This window comes from Vombatus ursinus, unplaced genomic scaffold, assembly GCF_900497805.2.
Source record: "Vombatus ursinus unplaced genomic scaffold, bare-nosed wombat genome assembly UNPS02014791.1, whole genome shotgun sequence".
Classification (NCBI taxonomy): Eukaryota; Metazoa; Chordata; class Mammalia; order Diprotodontia; family Vombatidae; genus Vombatus; species Vombatus ursinus.
In genome coordinates this window covers 37541639-37565574 of record NW_020954569.1, presented here as the reverse complement: position 1 = coordinate 37565574, position 23936 = coordinate 37541639, and the positions used below count along the sequence as shown (strand labels likewise).

The 23936-nt window shown below is 36.2% G+C and overlaps 1 protein-coding gene across 1 annotated transcript in view; it reads left to right on the top strand.

Moving 5' to 3' along the window:
* Positions 1-22001, top strand: part of UBE2QL1 (ubiquitin conjugating enzyme E2 Q family like 1) — a 56572-nt gene extending 34571 nt beyond the window's left edge. Inside the window, exon 2 of the mRNA XM_027869081.1 lies at positions 20762-22001. Within this exon, the coding sequence (XP_027724882.1) occupies positions 20762-20893 (132 nt within the window). The 3' untranslated portion in view covers positions 20894-22001. The remainder of the gene's footprint in view (positions 1-20761) is intronic.
* The last annotated feature ends 1935 nt before the right edge of the window (positions 22002-23936 follow it).

Genomic DNA, 23936 nt, shown 5'->3' with positions numbered 1-23936 from the left:
GAACAAATTTGCATTTTCAAAACCAGCATTATAGCAGAACTGACTGTTGATGCTAAGGCAAATGCCAGTTAAATGGTCAGAGCAATAATAGGATGTAATGGTACAGAACTCAAATCTCCTAAGTCATATTCCTAGCTCTCTGTTAGTAGCTTGACTTGTTTCTTCCTACTTAGTTATGTAAAAATAGCTCTGCCAATTTGGTTCATTGTTTCCAATATTTTTCAGCCACAACAATCCCTCCAAATAAAAAAGTCCTGACACATTTTAAAAAGTAAAGTACATTATAATTAATTTTGTTTTGGAGAATTTTGTGACACCCTTAGGATAATTGTACATATTCCCAGGTTGTTAGAGTCTCAGGATGGAAATCACCACAGCTTGATGAAATATACTAAGGGTTCATGATTTTGGTCACTTCTCAGGTCCTTTTCATTCTGCCTACCAGTATTCTAATGGAGTAGAGGTGAGGGAGTAATTATTTTCTTGCTGAGTTGGATACATTATTCTGCATCCACAGCCTTAGCACCTTGTTATCACCTCATTAGCAGCCTCTGCACAAAATAATCAAAACTGGGCATTCACATGCACCTTCAGGCAAGCCATGGTTCTTGTCTAGCCTGATGTATTTAGTTAATGAAAGTTTTTATTTACATATATTTATATGTGTGTGCATCTACTTGAAAAAAAAGAAAGAAAATAGCTCTTTGGTTGGTATTCTAGGTCAAGACAATTTCTTACTTCAGGAACCTGAGTTAAAAAAAAAGTGGCATGATATGTATTCTTTAACTCCTAGCTGTTAGTGTGTGAGAGGCATCATGCAAAGAGAAACCTAATGAAGCAAAAGAGTTGTAAGGTCCATATCAAATTGAATATCTGCATTTACAAACCTGGTCCTTGACTTCATAAAGCAGTGAATGTAAGAAAGTACTTTGAAAAATCTTGTAAGTTCTTGGTACCAGAGGATCAATGATGAAACACATCCCTCTTAACTTAGACAAGTAGAGGGCCATAGGTGTGCCATGTATCATAAGAAGGCAGGTACAGTTTCTGCACAGATTATTTTAATGTGCTAGTTTTCTCTGTTAAAGGCCAAGTTGGGGTAGGGCAGTTATATACAAAAGTTATAGTTGTATAAAAATTTTTATAGCCTCAATACATTTTAAAATATTAAACTATCAATTTAAAGTTAAAGCAAGAAGCTTGTTCTGATTTTGAAGATATTTTCCTATACAAGGTATGACTATTTCCATTGTCACCTCATTTGGGACTTTGGTACATCTCCTTGATTTTCTGTGAAGTGTTTTTACCCTGGGTTCATCTTTGGAAAATAACCCATTAAGTCATGACTATTGCAGACCTTGAATGGGGGCTTTGAAAGGGAGCAGTCCAGAGAACCAGTGAATCAATGCTGAACATGGAGAAAACTAAAGGAGAGCAGAGACAAAGGCCAGATCTTCCCATAGAGGGCAGGAGTAGAATGGTAGGTTTTAGAACAAGGAGAGAAAGATGTACAAGAAAGAGTATGGTCCCATGAATCATAATGGCAAGAAACAATTGTGAACCAGGGGAAACTCCTGAGGCCAAGCCTCCCTCCTAGAGAAAAAGGGCTACAGCAGGCCATGAGCTAGAGGAGAGCAGTAAAAGATCAAGAGGAGAAACGGAGGAGAAAAATAGAGGAGAAAACATTTACCTTGACCTCCACTGACACTGAATTATGTGGATTCTACAGATCTGAGGACAATGGGTTGATTCTCTAGGAACTCCAAGAACAGTTCCCTTCTGAGCTTTTTCCTGATCTAGCCCCACCCTGTTTCCTTTCCCATCGCTATACTTTTCACTGTCCTTCATTGACCTCTCAGGGTCCCATGGCCTCTGACAAGAGTCAAGGTCCCAGAATCTCCATCTTGCCATTATATGGCCTTTTGTCAGAAGAGCTTATCAGAAAGGAAAGAAATAAGCATTCTTGTAATGCCTACTAGGTGCCCAATACTGTGCTAAGCAGCTTTACAAATATTATCTTGTTTAAGTCTCACAACAACCATTGAGGTAGATATTATTATCATCCCCATTTTGCACTTGAGGAAATTTAGACAGACAGAAGTCAAACGACTTGCCCAGAGTCGCACCACCAATTAAGTATCTGAAGCAGGATTTGAACTCATGTTTTCCTGACTCCAAACCTAGGACTCTACCCACTGATCCTAGATGTTCTACCTGTCACTAGAAGAAAGCAAAAAATATCTGGAAGCATTCTTTTTCTTGCTAATTAGGTGCTAAGCTCAATTATATCTACCTAATGGAGTGCAAATTCTATTACCAAACTCAACTTTATGGTGCCTTGAGACAAAGGCCTGATCACCCTAAACCATACGAAACCATTGACTGAATCTTGTGAATTCTTTGTCTTAAACATCTCTTTGCATCCTTCCTGTTTTCTCCAATAAAATGACAGCATCGCTGTTCTACTTCAGGCTCTTAATACTTCTTATCTATAATATGATATTCCTAATTGGTCTCCCTGCCTCTAGTCTTCCCTTTGCCAATTGATTATACATACACTTGATCAAATGAGATAATATTTTTAAAGCTCTTAGCACACTGCCTAGAACACAGTAGGTGCCATATCATTCCTTTCCTTTCCCTTTCCCCTAAAGTGCAGTGCTTTCCAGTTCACTCCCTGGCTCAAAAAATTTTAAGTGATTCCTTATTATTACCTCAAGGATTAATTACCAACTTCTCAGCCTGGCAGAAGGTTCTCTACAATATGGCTTTGTAGCCAAACTGAACTAACCATTCCTTGAAGCCAACATTCCATCTCCTCCCACCATGCATTCACATAAACTATCCCCCATAACTAACATGCACGCCTTCCTTATTTCTGCCTTTTAGAATCCTTCGCTCAGCTCAGGTGCTATGTCTTCCTTGAAGCCTCTTTCCTAACGTTCTGTTGCTGAGGCTCTTACTTTCAGTGATCTCATCTGTGATCGTGTTGTATTTATTCCTCTAGTGGAGTAAGCTCTTTGACAGCATGAATCATTTTGTATTTGTGTCTCAACCACCTAGCACAAGACCTTGAACATTTAATTAATGTTTGTTGAAATGAATTATACTGAACTGAACTGAATTTCGTGGAAACAGGTGGATTCTTAAGGTTAGGTGATGAGCTGAGTTCTGTTTTGGACATATTAAGGTTGAAGTGCCAATGGGACAACTCCAGGCAACTAGTTTTTGGTGTGGAACTAGATTTAAGCAGAGATCTTAGAGCTAGATTATAGATTCTTGAGTCCTAGAAATCTGGGGCTCCTCACAAAGATTTCAGGAAAATTTTTCTCATGTTTGGTTAATTGCAAAATAAACATGTTCCCTACACTCTGATCATCATGAACAAATATTTTTCAAATATTTATGATGTTAAAGATGATTTCTACCATCAGGACTTTATAACATGGTTAATTAGATAGGATATGAAAAGCTCCTATAATAGAAATAACTGACATTTATATAATACTGAAGTTCGCAATGTAATTTACATTCATTACCTCATTTGTCTTGTGATTTGACTACTATAGATATTGTTATCCCTATTTTACAGACAAGGAAAATAAAACTGAGAGAGGTTGAGTGACTTGCCCAGGTCACACAGTTGGTGTCTGACATGGGATAATAAGGGAGTGGCAAACGTACAAACAATACATTCTCTAACAGTCTAAGGAGGGAGAACTCATTAGTGCCTCACACATCACTACTCAGTATTTCTGGAATGAATGAACAATCAAATGAATCTCTGGACTGAGTAATAAATAAAGCTTTATGAAAAAGAAAGGATTTGGTCTGAATTTTGAAAATAGGTAAGATTCCAAAAGATGAGGGGAGAAAGAGATGATGGATGCAAAAGATGTAGACAAGGAAACTGCAAGGAAATTTCAGGGATCTTGTCAATAGTCCAGTTTGCATGGAATGGAAATGTATAGAATGTTGGATGAATGAATGAAAAGCATTTATTAAGCACTAACTATATGCCAAGCATTGTGCTAAATTCTGGGGACATGAATTTAAAGCAAGGGAGACCTTGTTCTCAAGGACTCTAGGTTCTAGTAGGAGACCATTCATGCAAGTGAATGGTGGAAGGATAGTTTGGTTTGGGCAGCCATAGGGACACTGAATGAAACTATAGGACAGTCAATTGACATCCCCTTTATAGAATCAATGGTAATAATAATTCAGTCACTATTCCCAAAACACAAGGTATTAGAGGAGAGGGAAGAAGGCTCTGCAAATAGGGTGCATGCAAGGATGTGAAGATCACACATGTCGGTGGTGTGAAGATGACTAGCTGACTCACCAATCAGGGTATCATGGCCCTAAGGCAATGTGAAGTTTGACTCCCAGTTTTTTACCCTGGATGACTGGAAGAATAATAATTCTATTCATTACCAAAAATAGAGAAGAAAAGAGGAAATGCTAAGTAAGAGGGTTGACAGTATTTCAACTTTAATGTCTTGAGGTTCAGCCAATACCAGAGCATCCACGTGGAAATATTTAGTTGAAAATGAACAGTATAAGGTTGTAACTTGGGAGATAAGTGGTTTAGCATAAGGATTCCAAGAATCATCCACATAGAAAGGTTAGGGCAGAGGAGATTATTCACTCCTGACCTAGTCCAGAATGTACTATGTCTAATATGAAACCAAATGGTAGTTTTAGGCTATTCCTAGTAGACTTCTTTGGATTCTGAAAACAGTTGTCACTAATATCACTTTCTTGAGCCTCACAAAGGAGAAGTCTGTGAGTAGAATAAATCTTAATGTCTCCTCTAGCCTAAAAGTATTTGTTCCACTAGGATGGAGGGAGTCAGGTACTAAGAGAAATCTGACGTTGGCAATACTTGAATTTTCATGGCTATTATTTCAGGTCTATTGGAATTATTTTGGAATTATATATTTCCATATATAAAGTGGAAAGAACACTGGATTTGGGGTCACAGAATCACAGAATTTTAGAGTTGGAAAGGATATAAATGAACATCTAATCCAACCCACTGCGGTCTATCTGACACATGGTCATTTAACCTTTACTTAGAGACCTCCAGTGGGGTGGAGGAACCCACTTCCTCCCCACACAGACATCCATCTTACATGTAACTCTGATCGTTAGGAAGTTTTTTTTTCTTTTTCTGACTTCAATCCTCAGTTTACCTCTCTGAAACTTTGAATTGTTATTTCTGTGTGGGGCCAAAGAGAACAAGTCTAATTCTGTTTCATCATGACAACCCTTAACATTCTTGAAGACAGCTCTTGTTTCTCCTTTAGTCTTTTCTAGTCTTAAACATATCTAGTTCCTTAGTTCATTCTCACATGGAGTGGACTCAAGACCATTCAACATGCTGATTGTCCTCTTCTAGATACTCCTAAGCTTATTGGTGTCCTTCCTACTGTGGTACTCAGAACTGATGAAGCCAAATGGGCTATTTATGATCACTGTTTCCTTTTCTAGACCTTCATTCACCATCTCTTTGCTAATCCGTTCTAAAATTCTGAGAGGAATCAAAGTCAATGAGGTTACTCTCCTATTCTTGTTGATGTCACAAATATCATTGATAATTGTTCATCAGTCATATCTGCCAGTTCTCTCAGGATGTAGATCCTGGATGTAGATCATCTGGACAAGTGACTCAAATTTATTAAGGGCAGCTACATGTTTATATGCCAACTCGTTAGTTATATTGTTTGTCAACTCTATTAACCATTTTAATTTATGTTTTTTTCCTAGTCTAAAGGTCATTCTCTGCAGCAGAGAAAATAGAAGCAAATTAAAAATTGAATGACCTTTGGGTAAGGTCACATAACATTTCTGGGCCTAAATTTCTTCCTCTGGAAAATGAAGGCTTTGGACCAGATGATCTCTAAGTTCTGTATTCTTTTACGATTGCTATCTTATGAATGCCATTCCACAAAATAATTCTATTGCTGCTATGTTTTGGGAAACAGATCACCACCAGACTATTAAGATGTTTAGAAATACATGTTGTAAATATTTCCTCCCCCCTCATATCTTACTATGTTTCACAAATCATTTTTCCCAGGAAACAAATCACTGACTGCAAATGATTCCCAAGTCAAATTAGTTCTATTTAATTAGCGCTAACTAATTATTTAGTTTAGCTGGTGTATTTTAAAATTACTGTGGTAATGATGTTCAAGTCATGTGAACACCTTTTTCTACTATTATGATAATATTGTTTGGGGATAGACATGAAACTGCACTATCCAATTGAATTTTGAAGACAGGTATATGCTCTTACCTGGAAATATGCCCCCAAAATTGATGGGTGCTGCCTATGTTAGCTTACTGGAGTGAGGCAATCTTGCTTTACATTCCAGTTTTATTCTTCTAGAGCAATTGAGTTTGGAATTATTTTGTCAAACTCATAAAAGCTAATGATAGAGAGGGAGAAGAGTGGTGCATGACTGCCCTCTGTTTTGACAGATTAATTTACCAGCTTTGATTCCTGCTGCATTATCTGGTGACATTCTTGGTCTCCTTTATTTCTTTGGGGCTTTCTTCAGACTGCACTGCCATGACTATTATCTGTTTTATGACATGACTGGAAACTTTTCCTATAGTGATACTGAACAACAGAAGTATATAATTAAGTGTTCTGATTAACAGATTACTGAAGGTTATAAAAATTTGTTAAATACCATAGGAAAAAAGAGGCACAGTTCTCCAGAATGGTTGGAAGCAAATTATCTGCCACACATTAAGAATGCTTTATTAATATAGGTGTGTGGATGTGAGTGCTTTTTAGTGCAAAGGGAAGACAATGGCATGAAGATGTAGAATTGCTATGTTTGGCACATTTCATTCTGCTAGTAATATTCTGTTCTTTTCTTTCCTACACTAAGAAACAGGCGTTCCCTGTACAGAGAGGAAAATGGATGAAACTCTGTTCTGTTCTCTAACATCATCCTTCCTTTTTCATCTCTCCTTCCACTTATGCTCTCTAAAAGAAGAGATTATACCATGCAATGTCATCTCACCCACCTTATATAAAGGGTCCTAACATGGTCATTGACATACAATCACCAAATCTCAGAACTGGAAGGAACCTCAGAGGTCATGTAATCCAACCTATACCTGAACAAAAATTCCCTTTGCAGCATCCCCCCAAAAGTAACATTGAGCCACACTTGAAGATAGCTGGTGACTTGCAGAGACCATGACAGGAAGAATTAATCCACTCAGTTGTGGCACTCCTGCGCTGGGGCTAGACTATCTTGGTTTGAGCCAGTGAGCAAGCTCACTTAGCTCAGTATATCTAGCCAGCATCAGAGCACATCATGCTCTACGTCCCATTCAGACATCTACCCTGCTCTGCACTCTGTCACTGTACACATATGTATTCAACCAACTTTCTCATGTTTTGCTCTTGACACAATAATCAAGTCAATATTGCCACTGCTTCTGGGCAGGGTATGTCAACTGCCTGCCCCATGGATCAGCTTGCCATCCCCATGACTCCCCAGGCCAAAACCTCTCCTAAGGCCCTATTGAAACAGAAGGTCCTTGAGGGCAAGAACTTCAACATTAGCACCGTGCCTGGCATATAATAAGTACTTATTAAGTGCTTTTTCTCATTCATGCCTGAGGCATCTCATTCCATTTTTGAAACTTCCAATTATTTTCTTGACATCAAGCCTAAAATATGACTCTTTATAAATTGAATGCATTTCAGAATCACAGGATCCATTTTATTTATGACAAAGTAAAAGAATCTTGAGAGACAAAAGACTAAAGAAAGGAATATTTTACTTAATTTTTTTTTTGGTGGGATGGAGAATAGATCTGTGATTTTATCAATAAAAGGAACAAGCAGGGCAGAAACTCCCTCTAGTGATTTGTAACGGGACACTGAGAGGTTTTGTGTCTTGTCCAGGATTACACAGAGAACATGTGTTTGTCTGAGACAAGACTTAAAACTCAAGTCTCCCTGACTTGTAGGCCAACTCGCTGCCTTCTACGTCATGTTGACTCTGAAATTCATAATTTAATTAAAATGCTATTGGCATAAACCCAGAGAACTTTTGACTTTGAAAGTTCATATGAAAACTTTTCTCAGCACTTTAATTTTGAGCAGCTGGAATTATTTTTTAAATGGGTTACTATAAATCTTTGTGCTGTGGAAGGATTTGCCTTTTAGGGGTAAATCATCATTTCATTATTAAAATAGAGTAAGTTTCCATTGTAGAGGTTAGCATAAGATTCAGTGTCATAAGGCAAGAGGAAAAAGCATTCATTAAAAAATTAGTTACAATGCACCAGGTATTAGACTCTGCAAATGTTATTTCATTTGATCTTTACAATCACCCCAGGAGCTAGGTGCTATTATATCATTATCTCTATTTTACAGCTGAGGTAACTGAGATAGATAGCGATGACTTGCCTAGGGCCACATAGCTAATAAGTATCTGAGGCTGGTTCTGAACTCAGATCTTCCTGATTCCAGGCTGTGTAGCTGTGTTTGAGATCATCTAATCAAATCTCTTCATTTTATAGATGAAAAAGCTGAATGACGTCTTTTTTTTTCTTCTTAAAAAATTTCTTTGTAATTATACGTTTGGTAAATAGCAAAATACAGGTTGCCTCAAATTTGTTTCAGGAAAGAAAGTGTGGAAACATATACAGTGTATTGAAGGATCTGAAAGTTAACCTTTGCTTCCATTCAATTTATTATGTAATGTTAGATGCCATGATGCTTCAGTTTACATGATGTTTATACGTAAACAAAATCCTTGTTAGCCAAGTGGTAATTTCAGTGCATTAAGAAACTCACCATTTAAAGCAACTCCAGTAAATAAAATAACAAATAGATGTATAGCTTTTTTTCTATCTTTTTAACATAGAAATAGCTTAAAGAACTATAAAATGAGATTGGTCTAAATCTTTAAGTTCTCTTATGGTCTGTTATTAAGTCCAATACCCATATTTTACAGAAGAAGAAACTGAGGCCCCAAAACATTAACTAATTTGCCTAATGTCACAGCCTAACTAAACCACTACTAAAATCGAGGGCCTCATAGAGCATTTGGAAAGGGTTGGGGGGAGAGAGAAGGGAATATTGGAGGCTGAACCTGATATTTAATCAAAGTAAGGAATTCCTTGGTATGAAAATTTCTTCCACAGATTCAGATCAGCAAATTATCTCTAAGTTGTAGTCTTAGGAAGTAACCTGAGGCACTGAGACTTTAAGTGATTTTTTCCATGTTCATTCAGCTGGTAGGAGTCAAAGCAATACTTGAACCCAGGTTTTCTTAATTTCAAATCCAGCCTTCAATTCACTATGTCATATTATCTCTAAAATCTTTATATTTTAGTAAAAAATCATTTTGTAAAGTTAATCTTCTCTACCTACTTTATCTTATTCACAAACATAGATATTTCAACATGAAATTTGTTCTTGTTTTCTCTCTCTCTCTCTCTCTCTGTCTCTCTCTCCTTTTTTCTCTTTCTTTCTCTCTCTCTTTCCTTTGGGTTCAATTAAGATCTGTATGCAAATGACTCCCAGATCTATATGTCCTACCCTACAGTCTCTTTGAGTCAATCATTTCTAAGTGGATGTTTTGTGGTCATCTCAAATTCAGTGTGTCCAGAACAGAATGCAGTATTTCTTCTCCAAACTCACACCTTTTACTCTCTTTTTTGTTTCTGTGAGGGCATCACAATCATTCCTGTCACCCAAGTTCACAACTACTAAGTGATCCTTGACTTTTCTTTGTCTCTCAACACCCCCTATCTACCATATACAATTAGTTGCCAGGTCTTATAGCTGTTATCTCCAAATCATTTCACTTGCATTCCCTTTTCTCCACTTTTATAGCTTCTGTTCTACTTCAGACCATCAACAACCACATCATTTGACAGTTGTAATAACCTCCTACTTGGTCTTCTGGACTCCAATCTCTCCCCTCTCCAATCTACCTTACACACAGTTGCCAAATTGATATTTCTAGAGCACATCTCTAACCATATTATTCCCATGCTCAAGAAGCTATGGTTGCTCCCTATTGCCTCTAGGCACAAAACCAAACTCTTCTGCTTATCATTTAAAACCCTTCACAATGTGGCTGTAGCCTACCTTCCCAGGCTTATTATACATCACTCTTTCATGCATTCTCTTTCCCAGACAAACCAGATTAACTGTTGCCTGTCATATATGACATTTTCTCATCTCCAGGATGTTCAGCATTGTTGGAATGCAGTCCCATATCACCTCCACCTCGTAGAATCCCCAGCTTCCTTCGAAGCTTAGCTCAAGTACTCTCTATATGGGAAGGCTATCATCCCCCCCACCCCCGCTCCAGTGCTAGTGTCCTTACTCTGGAAATTACTATGTATGTGTTTTGGTTTTGTATGTATTTTTCTATGCTCACGGTATCTTCCCTCTACCCCTACCCCAAGTCATGTCCTTGAGGTCAGGTACTGTTTTATCTTTGTCTTCATATCTCAAAGGGCCTAGTATATATTACATGCTTAGTAAATGCTCACTGGTTAAATTAATGAATGAAGGTTGCTTAAAGCACTTTATATCTATAATAAAAAACCTTGGAATGCACAGAAGCTCACAGTCTGAAGGGACTTCAGCAGCCCCTCAGTCAACAGCATTTATTAAACACCAACTATGTGCATAGCATTTTGTTAGGCACTTCAGATACAAAGGTGAACCAAAATAGATCCCACCCTCAAGGAGCTTCTTTTTCATGATAAATAGAAGACACTAAGACAAATAGAGATTGCAGAGATTTCCAAAATATCTTGATTATTGAGTTAAGAATTAGAGAAACTGGCTGCATTTCTTTTTTTAAACTCGCATAACTTGATACAGTAATATTAACAAATACTCCTGACTCTGGGGAAGAATATATAACATGTATAGTCAAATGCTTGGGGAAAATAGTATAAGATTTTATATTTTCCAATTATTGCTCTCAAGGAAACTCTAACATGTTCAATTGAAGAAAGATCCGATATAATATACATGTAAATTTTTCCATAAGATTGTGTGTTTGTCATTAATATCTTACTCTCACTTAAGTTTCCAAATATTCTTTGAAGTTTGAAGATGTAGCTTTTAGGGAAAAAGAAGACATTTTAGTTCATTATTTCTGACAGTGAGAACTTTAGGTAGACGATAATTTTGTGGATTGCAGGGGGTTGGAGGTGGTGGTTGAGAAACCAGTTAAAAAATCCAGGACACAAAGTCCATGAGTAAAATGCCAAACCATCAGTGTGAGAGGAAGAAAAAAGTATCAAACTGATTTGTCATCTTGACAACCAAAACAATATTTTTAATTTCTTTTCTGCTTCTAATCAGATTGTGAGGCTGGAACTGTTTTTTATTCATTAAAGAAAAGATCATTTCTGACTGAGGGAAACAGGGAAAACTTTATGAAGAAGAGGGGGATAGTGAAGTGTGATAAGATTTTCAACAAGCAAAAAGGAGGAAGGTCATTCTGGGTGAAGGTCGTAAGTAAAAACAATAATTGGATTCTAAAATTGGAATGGAATTAGAGGTCTTCTAGTCTGATTGCCCCCTCCCCCAAAGCATGAACCTTATTTACAATATCCCCTACAAGTCAGAAGGCAGAAAGTATAGAATGGAGATAATGAGTACTCTCAGTCTGAACAAAGACTATGTAATGTGGAGTGCGATACAATCAGTTTGGAAAGGGAGGGAGGCAAATTGTGAATTCTAAACTAAAATTTAAGTTTGATTCATAGGCAGTAAAAGAGCATTGAAGAGTTCTGAACAGAGTAGTGACATGATCAAATTTGTATATGACAAAAAATCTTGCAGCAATATGAGTGGCAAAAGAGGAGTGGCAAGACTGGAAATAGAGTGACCAGTTGAGTTGGAAATGTCGGTAGAAAGTCCAGATACAGATGTTAAGCAGGCAGTTATAAATGTGGGTTGAAGCCTCTGGAGAAAACCAGGGCTAGAGATTTGGAACTGGAGTCCAGTCAAATAATGGTGATAATTGAAGCCACAAAAGTATATAAGACTGATAAAGGAAGAAAAAAGGGAAGAGGGCAGACCCTTGGGTAATATCTATGTTAAGAGATGAAGAAAAAAGAAGAACCATTGAAGGAAACAAAAACAGGAATGGCTAGAAAGATGGGAGGAGAACCAGAAAGTGTGGTTTTGCATGAGCTAAAGGAGTTACTACAAGAAAGAATGACTGGATGTTTCAAATGCTAAAGAAGAGTCAAGGAGAATTAGAAATAAAACAATACTATTAGACTTTTCAATAATGAGGTGATTGGTGATCTTTGAGATGTCAACTTCAGTGACATGGTAGAGACAGAAGTCACATTGCATGACTTAAGGAGTAAGTTGATGGTATGAAAGTGGGTTCAGTGAATATAGACTATTTTTTCCATATGTTTGGTATTGAAAAACAACATGGAATTGGAATTGTAGCTAGAAAAGGTCAAAGGGCATGTTATTTTTAATTTCTGGATCACACAGTTCTGTGTCAAGCTCTTTTTTGTTTTTTGTTTTTTGTTTTTTTAAATCTCAGACCTCCTAAAACATCTGCCAGAAGTCATTGCATTTTTGCATAGTCATTGCATAGTCTGGTTGTCCCTACACCAGACATTCAGTTTGTTGAAAAATATGAAAATGTAAAATCACCGAGTTTTTCACCCATAGGGTTGAACTTATTGTCCAACTTATAGGTTCACCTCTGACTGATGAACAGTCAGTTGACTCCACAGCTAGTGGCTACATTATCATAATGGAGTTGGGTAACTTATATGCCCCTAAAGTAAACCAAGATGATGTTTTAAGAGTTTGCACATCAACTGGGAGTTGATCCTAAAGCAAATAGTATTTTGTTAGCATTCAAGGAGTGAATAGCCACCCCCAAAAGAAATGGGAGCTGCTAATTCATGATGCTGACTGAGATTGAGGATGGGGATTATTTTTACCTGGGTTTGTGAAGGTGGGCTTGAAGTTGGGAATAGGATCCTGTGCCTTTAAGAGAACATGTATCTGTCTGATGAGCTATTGTGATTGGACCTTGTAAAATTCAAACAGGGATGGGGGCAGCTAGATGGCGCAATGGATAGAGCACCCATCCTAGAGTCAGGAAGACCTGAGTGCAAATCCAACCTCAGACACTTGATACTTACCAGCTGTGTGACCCTGGGCAAGTCACTTAACCCCATTGCCTAGCCAAAAGAAAAAATTCAAAGGGGGAAAAGCTTCATATTAAAACAAAGGAAAGCAACTCTATTATGCCAATTCAGCTCTTGTTTATTATTATAAATTATACAATTGCCCTGACCTGTTGTTTGATTAATTAATTGAGCTTGTCATAGTAAAATGTATATTCCTGCAAATGCTTATATCAACCATTACTAGTTCAAGTAACTTCTACTTATTGAAGAGCTCATCACTGATAATGGTCAGTGTTGCTGTTCAGTCATTTTTAGTCATGTCTAACTGTTCTTGACCTCATTTGGGGTTTTCTTGGCAAAGATACTGGAATTGTTTGCCATTTCTTTCTCCAGATCATTTTACAGATGAGGAAATTGAGGCAAACAGGGTTGAGTGACTTGCTTAGGGTCGCACAGCTAGTAAGTGTCTGAGGCCAGATTTGAACTCAGAAAGATGAATCTTCTTGACTCCAGGCCCAGCACTCTATCCACCTTGCTGCCTCATTGCCCAGCGTTCAATGTAACATTCAGCTATTGCAATGCCATGGGTAGGGTGGCATGGCTGTTATTTTAGAGAATAAAATACAAATATTTTATGAACACACTCTGTCATTCTAACCAGAGAAATCTAAACTAGCTTTCAGTAAAGTGGAAATGAGCAGGGTAGAGTCCTGAAGCAATCGTTTGCTTATTATACCCAGAACTAGGTATTCCACCTTCCATCACTAGAATGTCTAAAATACAGTCCCCCCTCACATCTATTATTTTAAAAGTAGTAGCTTCCTTCAAGACTCCACTAAATTGTTGGCTCCTATGGGAAGCCCTTCCTGATTCCTCCAAATTACTAGTGTTCTCTCCTCCCTTAAATCATACTGTATTCACTATTTTCTGTTAAATATTGTATTTCCCCACTAGAATGTAAATTCCTCGGGGGAAGGAACTGTTTTACTCTGTCTCAGTATCACCTGACTTGAAAATAGAATAGGCATTTCATAAATGCTTAATGTATTCAATGGAATTGAATTATGATAGAGTAGCTTGGAAAGAAGAGGACTAGGCCCCCAGATCTTGAAGTCTCATTCAGTAAATGATGTTGGGAGCCCCATTGGTGATCTTCTTATTCTGAAGCAGATTAATATTTAATAAGGTGGAATGAGACTTCCCCTTCTAGATGAGGAAGAGGATGATGATAAGGAGGAGGAGGATGGTGATGGTGATAAGGACTTACTTTTTATGTTTTTTTTTCCTAGTTACCAAAGCACTTACTTGATCCCCACAATAACTGTCAGGTAGTTGGTATACTTATTACTTTTTCTATTTTGTAGCTGAGTAAGCCACCATTTGGTAAAGTTAAAAGTAACAAAATCATGTGATAGAAGATCTATAGCCACGACAAAAACCCAGCCTGTTTGACTGCAAGTCAATATAGTAGCATATTTCAAAAGTATCAGTGATTCCAATAACTTGTCCCAGTGACAAATTTGTGAGATTGATTGCTAAGAAATAAGCAGTGATTTTTAAAGAATAATTTTACTGGACAGTATAAAAAGAGCTAACTATTAAGTGAAAGAAGAATGGGCAGTTTTGTGAAGCTCGATGTTTTAAAACATACTAACAGTCTGATAGGTTTGGTGTATAGAAGAACAGAAAGACAGAGGATAAAACCACAGTTTTGTATTTACAATGGTGCATAGTAGATGAATTTTGATATCGAATCAGTTTATAATAGACTCTGTATCCTGATGGCTAAATTGACTAAAGCTTCAGTGTTGTAGCTCTAGCTTCATCATGTCATTCAAAGAAGAAAGAATAATAAAGAGATGCTTGTTTATCTGTTTGACTTTTTTTTTGGTAAACAATTGGTACTTTCACAAAGAATAAGTCAAGATATCCATTCTTGCCACAAATGACAGTATTCTCAGATGTTTTTGATACTCATCATTTTGAAAAGGTCCTTTTATTTCTAATGTCTCTAAATATGTTATTCAAAAATTATTTCAGTACTATCAAAACTAATTACATAGACTACCTTAAATTTCCATTTTTGTAACTAAATGGAATTCTTAATATTTTCCTTACCATTTAATGTCTAAATTGGATCTATATTGTGTTGTGAAAATTACATTTGCAAATACTTAATGGAAGAACTCAAACCAGGTTAATATTTAATATTATTTCTCTATTTAACTATTTATAGTATTTTTTTTTATAATGTGGTTTAGGGAAAATTAATCTGGACTCAGACTCAAGAGACTTGAGTTCCAGTTCCAGCTTTGCCACTTCCTAGCTTTATGACCACCAAGACATCTAAATTCTTTTAGCCTCATTTCCTTCATCTGTGAAATGGGACTATTATATATTTTTTCCACAACCTACTTCACAGGTTTTCTGTGAGGAAGGTGTTTTGTAAATTATGTCAGTCAGTCAGTCAACAAGCTTTGTTAAATTACAACGTGCCAGAAACTGTTTAACATTGGAGATAAAAAGAACAGCAAAAACAAACAAACAAACCCCACTATCTACCCTCAAGGAGCCTACATTTTAATGGGGGAGAAAGTATGTAAATAACTAGGTATATATAAGCTATATATAGAGTAGATAGAAGGTAATCTGAAAAGGAAAGGAAATAACATCTGGGGGAACCTGGGAAGGCCTCCAAGAGAAAGTAGAATTTGAGCAGAAACTTAAAGGAAAAAAAGAAAACTAAAGTAAGAGGACCAAGTATTACAGGCAGAGGGGACAGCCAGGAAAAAGACACTGAGATGGGAGATGGAGTGTCATGTTTGGGGAATAGCAGTTAGACTGGGAGAGTAGCTGGATGGAAGGGAATAGAGCATAAGAAGACTGCTGAGGTACATAGGGGCTATGTTATAAAGAACTTTAAATGACAAACAGGGTCTTTATTTGATTCTGCAAATAATAGGAAGCCACTGGACCCTAGGAACCCTAAATGCGCTCATCACACAGGGAGATGGCATAGTGAGACCTGGGCTTTAGAAAAATCATCTTGGCAACTGAATAGAGGATGGATTATAGTAAGGACACAGAGAACCCTAAAGACTCAACTAAAAAAGTAATTGAAACCATGAATATATTAAGTAAAGCAGCAAAATATAAACCCCTGCCACACAAATCATGAGTTTTTCTATATATTACCAATAAAATCCAGCAGTGATAGAGAAATCCCATTCAAAATACAGAATTTTATATAAAATGTATATTTAAAAGTCTACCTACCAAGACACACATAGGGACTACATGAATGCAACTATAAAACACTCTTTAGAGAAATAAATACAGACCTAAATATTAATTGCTCATGGTGGGGATAAATAAATATGGCAGTGTAAAGTAAACATGTACTTTATTAAGTAATAAAGGAGATATGACAATAAAGTAAAAGGAACAATGCTACTTAATTTACTTACTAATTTCCATACCAATTTAACTATCAAAGAATTACTTTATGAAGCTAGAAAAAATAATAACTACATTTTTAGGGAGCAAAAAACACTCTGGATTCTCAAAGGAAATTTTTTTTAAATGATATGAAGGAAGCCAAGCAATACTCGATCTCAAATTATATTACATAGCAATAATCATCAAAACATTTGGTACTCACTAAAAAGCAGAAAAAAAACAATCAATGGAACAGATTATGTACACAACATATAGAAGCAAATGAGCATAGTTACATAAAGTTTGATAAACTCAAGGACAATAAATACCAGGCTGAGGACTCATTATTTGAAAAACAAAAATGATAACAAAAAACTATGGGAAAATTAGAAAGCAGACTGACAAAAACTGGGTTTCGTCCAAGTTCTCATACCATATACCACTTGTTATTGTTGTAGTTAGTTGATTTCAGTTATGTCTGACTCTTCATTTGGGGTTTTCTTGATGAAGATATTGGAGTGATTCGTCATTTCCTTCTCCAGCTCATTTTACAGATGAGGATTAAAAGACTTGCTCAGGGTAATACAGCTAGTAAGTGTCAGAGACCATATACCACAATATGTTCTAAAGGGATACATGGCCTAGATTGAAAAGATCATATCCTAAACAAATTAGAGGAGAAAGAAAAATTCATTTGCAGTTAGGGATAGGGGAAGGATTCACGACCAGACAAAGGATAGAAATGATCACAGAAAGTAAAATGGACAATTTTTATTACACAAAATTGAAAAGCTTTTGCACAAAGTCAGTGCAGTTAAAATTAGAAGGAAAACAATTAACAGGGGAAAAAATCTTTGTAGCAAGCTTCTCTGACAAAAGATATGATATTCACAATGTATAAGGAACTGATTTGCCAATAGATTAATGGCCAAAAGATATGAACAAACAGTTTTCAAAGTTACAAACTATCAATAGCCATATTTTTAAGTGCTCCAAATAATTAAAAATTATACAAATGAAAACAACTCTTAAGCTCTGCCTCACATCTATCAGACTGGCAAAGATGGCCAAGGAAGAAATAAAGGAAGGAAGGAAGAAGAAAAGGAAGGAAGAAAAATTTTAATTATTGGAGAGGCTGTAGGAAGATAGGCATAGTAATATCCTTATAGTGGAACTTTGAATTGTACAGCCACTCTGGAAAGCAATTTGGAACTATGCCCAGAAAGTCACTAAATTGTGCTTATCCCCTGATCACTCTGTTGAACTTATTATACACTTTTTGAAAAGCAAGTTGTACAGAATAGATGTCATACATAATACTCTTTTTTATTCTACTTTGAAAACATTCTTTTAATATTCATTAAATTCAAAATCAAAAATGAAATCTAATTTTTAAAAAAGTATTGCAAAAATCCAAGTGAGACAAATTATTATTTCCAATAAAACTACTTTTCCAATAATAATTCCAATTATTATTTCTATTGTTAATAATAAATACTCCAGTATAATACTTTAAAAATGTTAACAGATAGCAGTTAGCATTATAAATTGTAAATGGTAAAGGAAGTAAGGCAGGAAAAAATGAGAAAAGGGTATGGTCTAATAGTAATATTTACTTCTCTATAACTCTTACATATTTGAATCATTTCAACATCTGTGATCTCATTTGATGTTCACCAAAAAAAAAAAAAACAACAACCTAAATGGATATGAATGACACCATTACCTTTATTTGACAGATAAGAATACTGAGACACAAGACTTGTCCAAAGTTACACAGCCAGTGAAAAAAATAAGACTAGAATTAAAATTTCTGACCCCTTGCAGCTCTTTCTACTATCTCCACAGAAAAGACAGAGTTAGGAATTCAGCTGTGAATTCAAAGATAAACAAATCTGCACACGTTGTAGGGTCCTATAGTCAGCATTTTGTTAGCATGTGCCCAGAGTGCAGCTAGGTAGTGTAATAGATAGAGCACTGTACTTATATTTAAAAAGACTCAACTTCACATTCTGTCCCAGTTACTCCCTAGCTATGTGACTCTGTGAAAGTTGCTGAACTTCTTACCCTATGTTCATCTGTAAAATGGGAATAAATACCTTATAGTTTTGTAATAAGGATTAAATGAGGTAGCTATGTGGCACAGTGGATAGAGTGGTGGGCCTAGAGTCTGGAAGACCTGAGTTCAAATCTGGCCTCAGATATTTACTAACTGTGTGACCCTGAGCAAGTCATTCGACCCTGTTTGCCTCAGTTTTCTCATTTGTAAAATGAGCCAGAGAAGGAAATGGCAAACCACTCCAGTATCTGGCAAGAAAACCCCAAAAGGGGTTACAAAGAGTCGAACATTACTAAAACAACTCAATAATAACAACAAAATGTATAAAACACTTTGAAAAACGTAAAGCTTTATGTGAGTGCAAGCTATCATTATTATTATTATTATTATTGTTATCATGCACTCCAGTTAAGACAGAGTTTGATGGACCTCATTTTATCTTGCCATAGCTCAAACCTGAACCATTGGCAGTCAATCAGGCTGATCTCTAGTTTCTGATTCATTCTCTGTGTCTCCCTATACTATTCTTAGAGTGGATATCAACCTTCATATTCACTCCAGTGTTGGCTGATCCTCACAGAACTCCTTCAGCCTCTGGCTAACCTGAGACGACACCATGTTTTATAGATCAATCTATAGAGATTAGATAGAGTTATAAAATACCTTACTCTTGGTCCTGTGTCTTCCTCTCTGACAATTTGATTAAATAGCAGATTTTGTCTTCCATTTGAGCTCAGTGCCTTAGGCAGGGAGGAGGGGCATGACCCCAAAAATCAAGGCCTTCATGTCATCTTCCTCAATTTGTAACAAATAAGACTAATTAAAAAACATCTGCAAATTTTCTTGAGATTAAAATTTAAAAATGAGGAACAATGAAAAGAAAGCTTATACTATCAAAAAGAACTCAAGTTAATGACCACTAAGTTATCCTTTTGGGGAACAGAAGACAATTTCTATTATAAATCCTCTTAGAACATGTTATGTCCCTGAATTGTCTTTGTTTTGAAAAGGCAAACTTTTGCCAGTGCTAAATTGGAGTTGTAAAAGAAACTTTTTTTTTTTTACTTGCAACAGATAGAATCAAGAAGTGGAGGTAGGCCCAACTATGGGAGTTCTCCACTTTCCCTCATGTATAGAAGTATAAGGATTTCTCATGCTTCATTTCTCCCAATTTATCCCTAATCTGTTTGGAGTCAGAGTGGTATGGCTCCAACAAAGCTGGTTCAGAGAGCAAGATAGAGATTTGGTTTTTTACAGTATTTGGAAGGTGAAAAGTCAGCTTCAAGAGAGGGCTGGGATTCTCCAGTGCCTCATATTAATAGTATGATCCTTTGGGGGGCTCTATTACAGTGAAAAAGAAATTAAGTTTCTGTAAGCAAAGAGAATATTTTAATAGTTCATCCCCAGAGGAACTCATTCTTGATATTTCTAGCCCAATAGAACAGTCTCTGGAGGATTAGACTTCTGTTTGATTACTAAATTTCCCCATAATATCAGAAAACCACACTCAAAAAAGTTTTCAGGATCTTTAAAATTTGAATATGAACTTAAAACACAGTTCACTTTCTCCCTACTCCTACTTACTCTTCCTTTCCTCACCCCGTTACATAAATCAAAGGTGGCCCATGAACTGCAACACTCCTGAATGCAGCCTGTACCAGATTAAAATGTAATTGGGAAATATTTAACAAAATAAATAAAATATAATAAAACATAGGTAATACTACATTTTAAAACTAAGTCAATATTTGGCTTACAGGGATCCTTAAGTATGATTTAGTGGCCTCTGTTTTTATTTGAGTTTGATACCATTGTCTTAAATGATTGGTAGGTAATTGAATACTCCTTTCTATATCATTCTTAGGCTAATTGCTCTGATTTCCAAGATTATATTCTGGATGAGGAATCTCCAGTTATTTCTAATGACTGTTAAACTAGACCTATTTAGACAACACACACACACACACACACACACACACACATACACGATGTGTTTATATATGTATATAACAATCAAACTAAAATGAAATCTCTCTCTCTCACTCTCTCTCTCTCCCTTTCCTCTCTCTCCTCTCTCTCATACAGGGTCGAATCTGTAGAAAAGCTGGCAAATCAAAAAAATCCTTCAGTCGCAAGGAAGCGGAAGCAACATTTAAGAGTTTGGTGAAGACTCACGAAAAGTATGGTTGGGTCACCCCTCCGGTCTCTGATGGCTGATATTTGAAACCCTTGCATTAGACGCTTTAAAAAAACACAACAAAACAAAACACACAAATACTATGACATCTCCTCCTCAGTGCTGTACATCCACTCATCCTTTTCTACGTCAGCTTCTGTTAGATACTGTATCATGAATGTCAAGGAGACATTTAAGTTATTTATGAACAGATTGTTTACAGAAAGAGAAAGAGGGAGGGAGAGAGTTGGGTAGAAAAAATACTGTTTAGGGTTATGTTTCAATAATAAATGGTCATCTTGAAGTCACTTTAGAGTGAATGTTGAGAAGCTATCATTTCCCTTCATTTACCTTCCCCCCATGCAGTCCACATTGTCTTCATCTTCTTGCCATGACAGCTGCACCAAAGAGCAGAGATGGAAAATCTGTTCATTTCTGCTCAGTCCATTTCAATGTAAATGAAGCTGTTCATCTTTAATAGGGAAGCAGTGCATTGCAGATACTTTTGCTGTGCTGTTTTATCTTCATTTCGTTTTCTAGCAAATCAACGTAACTTGAAGATTTGTCTTTACGTGACGCTATGGTCTGCTATGACTAAATTTAGACCTCATTTGTGATCTCTCTGACCTTTTGCCTCATAGAAAAAAAAATTCAGACATTGCCAGGTTCTCATGGTACAAGATCATCTGCAGGATGAGCTTGCCCACATGGTCAAAATGTGCTCTCTATGCTGATTTTGTGGTATGCTTTATTCACAGACAAAATGAGAAAAGACTGGTGAGATTTCCAATAAAAAGTGCAACCCCTACTCCAGGATGGGATTCAAAGTAATTAATTGATGGTAGAATAAGAATAAGGATTTTTTCTTTCTTTTACTGGTGTAATGCAGTATTGCTATGATAGCACATTTGTTTGTTTGCCTGTCAGCTTTCAACTGGCAAACCATACACAAAAAAACTATACCAATTTATGTTCACAAAAGTTAATATGACATTTTAAAATATGTGCCAGTGGATGTGAAAGTCAGAGCTTCAAAAAAGTAAAATAAGTGAATTGTAAGATGATTTGCATGGCTGGATTTTTTTTAACTGAATAGTCATTGTATGTACTTTGATCCCAATATGTGAGAGAACCCACTGCTGTATATAAAGGTCCTGTTATTTAATCTTTGGGATTTCATTTTTCTCTTCTGTTAAATTACTTAGAACTTTCTTTAAAAAAAATTCCAAGAAAGCAAGAAATAATGTTTATATTTGATCTGTGAAAAGAGGTTAAAAATGGTGATTCCAAATGGAAAATATTACTGGATACATTTTAAATAAAATTACACATACCTGTTACACTGTTTGAAGAATTCAACCGTTTGGGGCTACTCTTCCATTTAAAATATTTACCCTATTACCATTTCTATTCCTAATACCAGAAATGCTGACTGATTATAATGGGCAGTCCTGTCAAAACTGCATTGTTGAAGTGATCCCAGACTATGCGTTTAAGCCAGTGCTCTTGATCAAATTCTCTAAACAGTTGCCCATTGCATTTTTATTATGGGTGGGAAGGTTGGGGGTAGGGATTCCTTTTTAGTAATTATTTATGATGCTTCAGGCATTTTTGCTGCTCAGGAGCTCATTCATTCGGTCTAAGGATTTTAAAGTTCATAGAGACAGTGCTGCAAAGAACAGATGGTTATGAGCTACTCAGTGTGGCTTGGTGACTAACAAAATTCAGTCTTTGCATTCAGTGGTCACATGTTAGCTACTGCTGTTTTTGCTTTTTAAAAGCTCAAATTTTTCTCATTAAAAATAAATTCACCATCTTGTTTCATCAAGCCAAAAGTGACTATCTTGAGTGTTGTCAAAAGACTTAACTATTCTATTTCCAATAAGGAGAGAGGAAATTTGCCCTGCTCAGTTTTCTGCTCAAAAGCACTTGCTTCTTATAAGATAGGTAGGAAAGCATATTGTAATGAACTTAAAAGAAGTCACATTTGATCCTCTGCAATGGAATTCTCTGTTTGAAAATACAATTTATGGGGTGGCATTTGAGTTGTTCGATAATGAAGATGATTTCATTGTAATGGAATTATTTCATTTTAGATTTTTGTTTTAAAAAATCTATAAGCTACAGATATGATTGCCAGGTATTTTTAATATAGATTTATAGTTTCATCAGTATAAAAAGTTCCCAAAGAGGAAACTCCCTCTACCAATCCAGATCAACAACTATCTTGTAACCCATAGTCTTAGAGAGTTGCCTGGGGTCCTGAGAAGTTAAGTGACTTGGCCAGGATCACACAGTCGGTGTATATCAGAGTCAAGACTTGAACCCAGGTCTTCTTAACTGAGAGGTCTGCTCTCTATCCACTGCACCACGCTGCCTCTCGTGCTTAGGGATTATCTCCTACAAAACAATGATAAACTTTTTTTGTTCTTTCCCCTTGGTTTCCTCTCAGTATTTCAAATTTTTAAGGTGAAAAGCAACCATTCCTCATGAAAGCTGTGACCTAATGTAAGATTCCAAGGCCTTATTTAAGGAAACAAAAATTGAACACAAGAATTCTGTGATACTCATCAATTACTTTGCTTTAAAAATATTATCAATTCTTCAAACTTACTGTTTGAGGTAGAAAACTTCCAACTGAATGTTGTACAAATGATGAAACAATAAGAGTTGTAACCCAGGAGTTTGATCATTATCTTTAACATTGTTTTTCTAATAATTATGTATGTGAAAGGGGAAATAGGCTTGATTTCCAGCATCTGCTTCCACCTCTGTGCATGTCTTCTGCACATTATTTTTATTATAATTTACAAAAAATAAGGCAGCATTGTACAAAACACCTAGCTCATTATGTATCTGTAAGTTCTAAATTTGGGCTCCATTCCTGCCTGCATCATTACCTTCAGGTTTTATGACATACTCTGGTCATTAGTGCCTCCAATTTCCTTGCAAGTGAATGGAAGGTATTTAGGAGAGAGCTTTAAGTGTCCTAAACTTACAAAGCTCTCTACAAGGAGAGCATCATTTGTGGCATTCTTACTAAAAGGAGAAGGATGCCAAATGAAAACCAAGGAATGAGTTGGT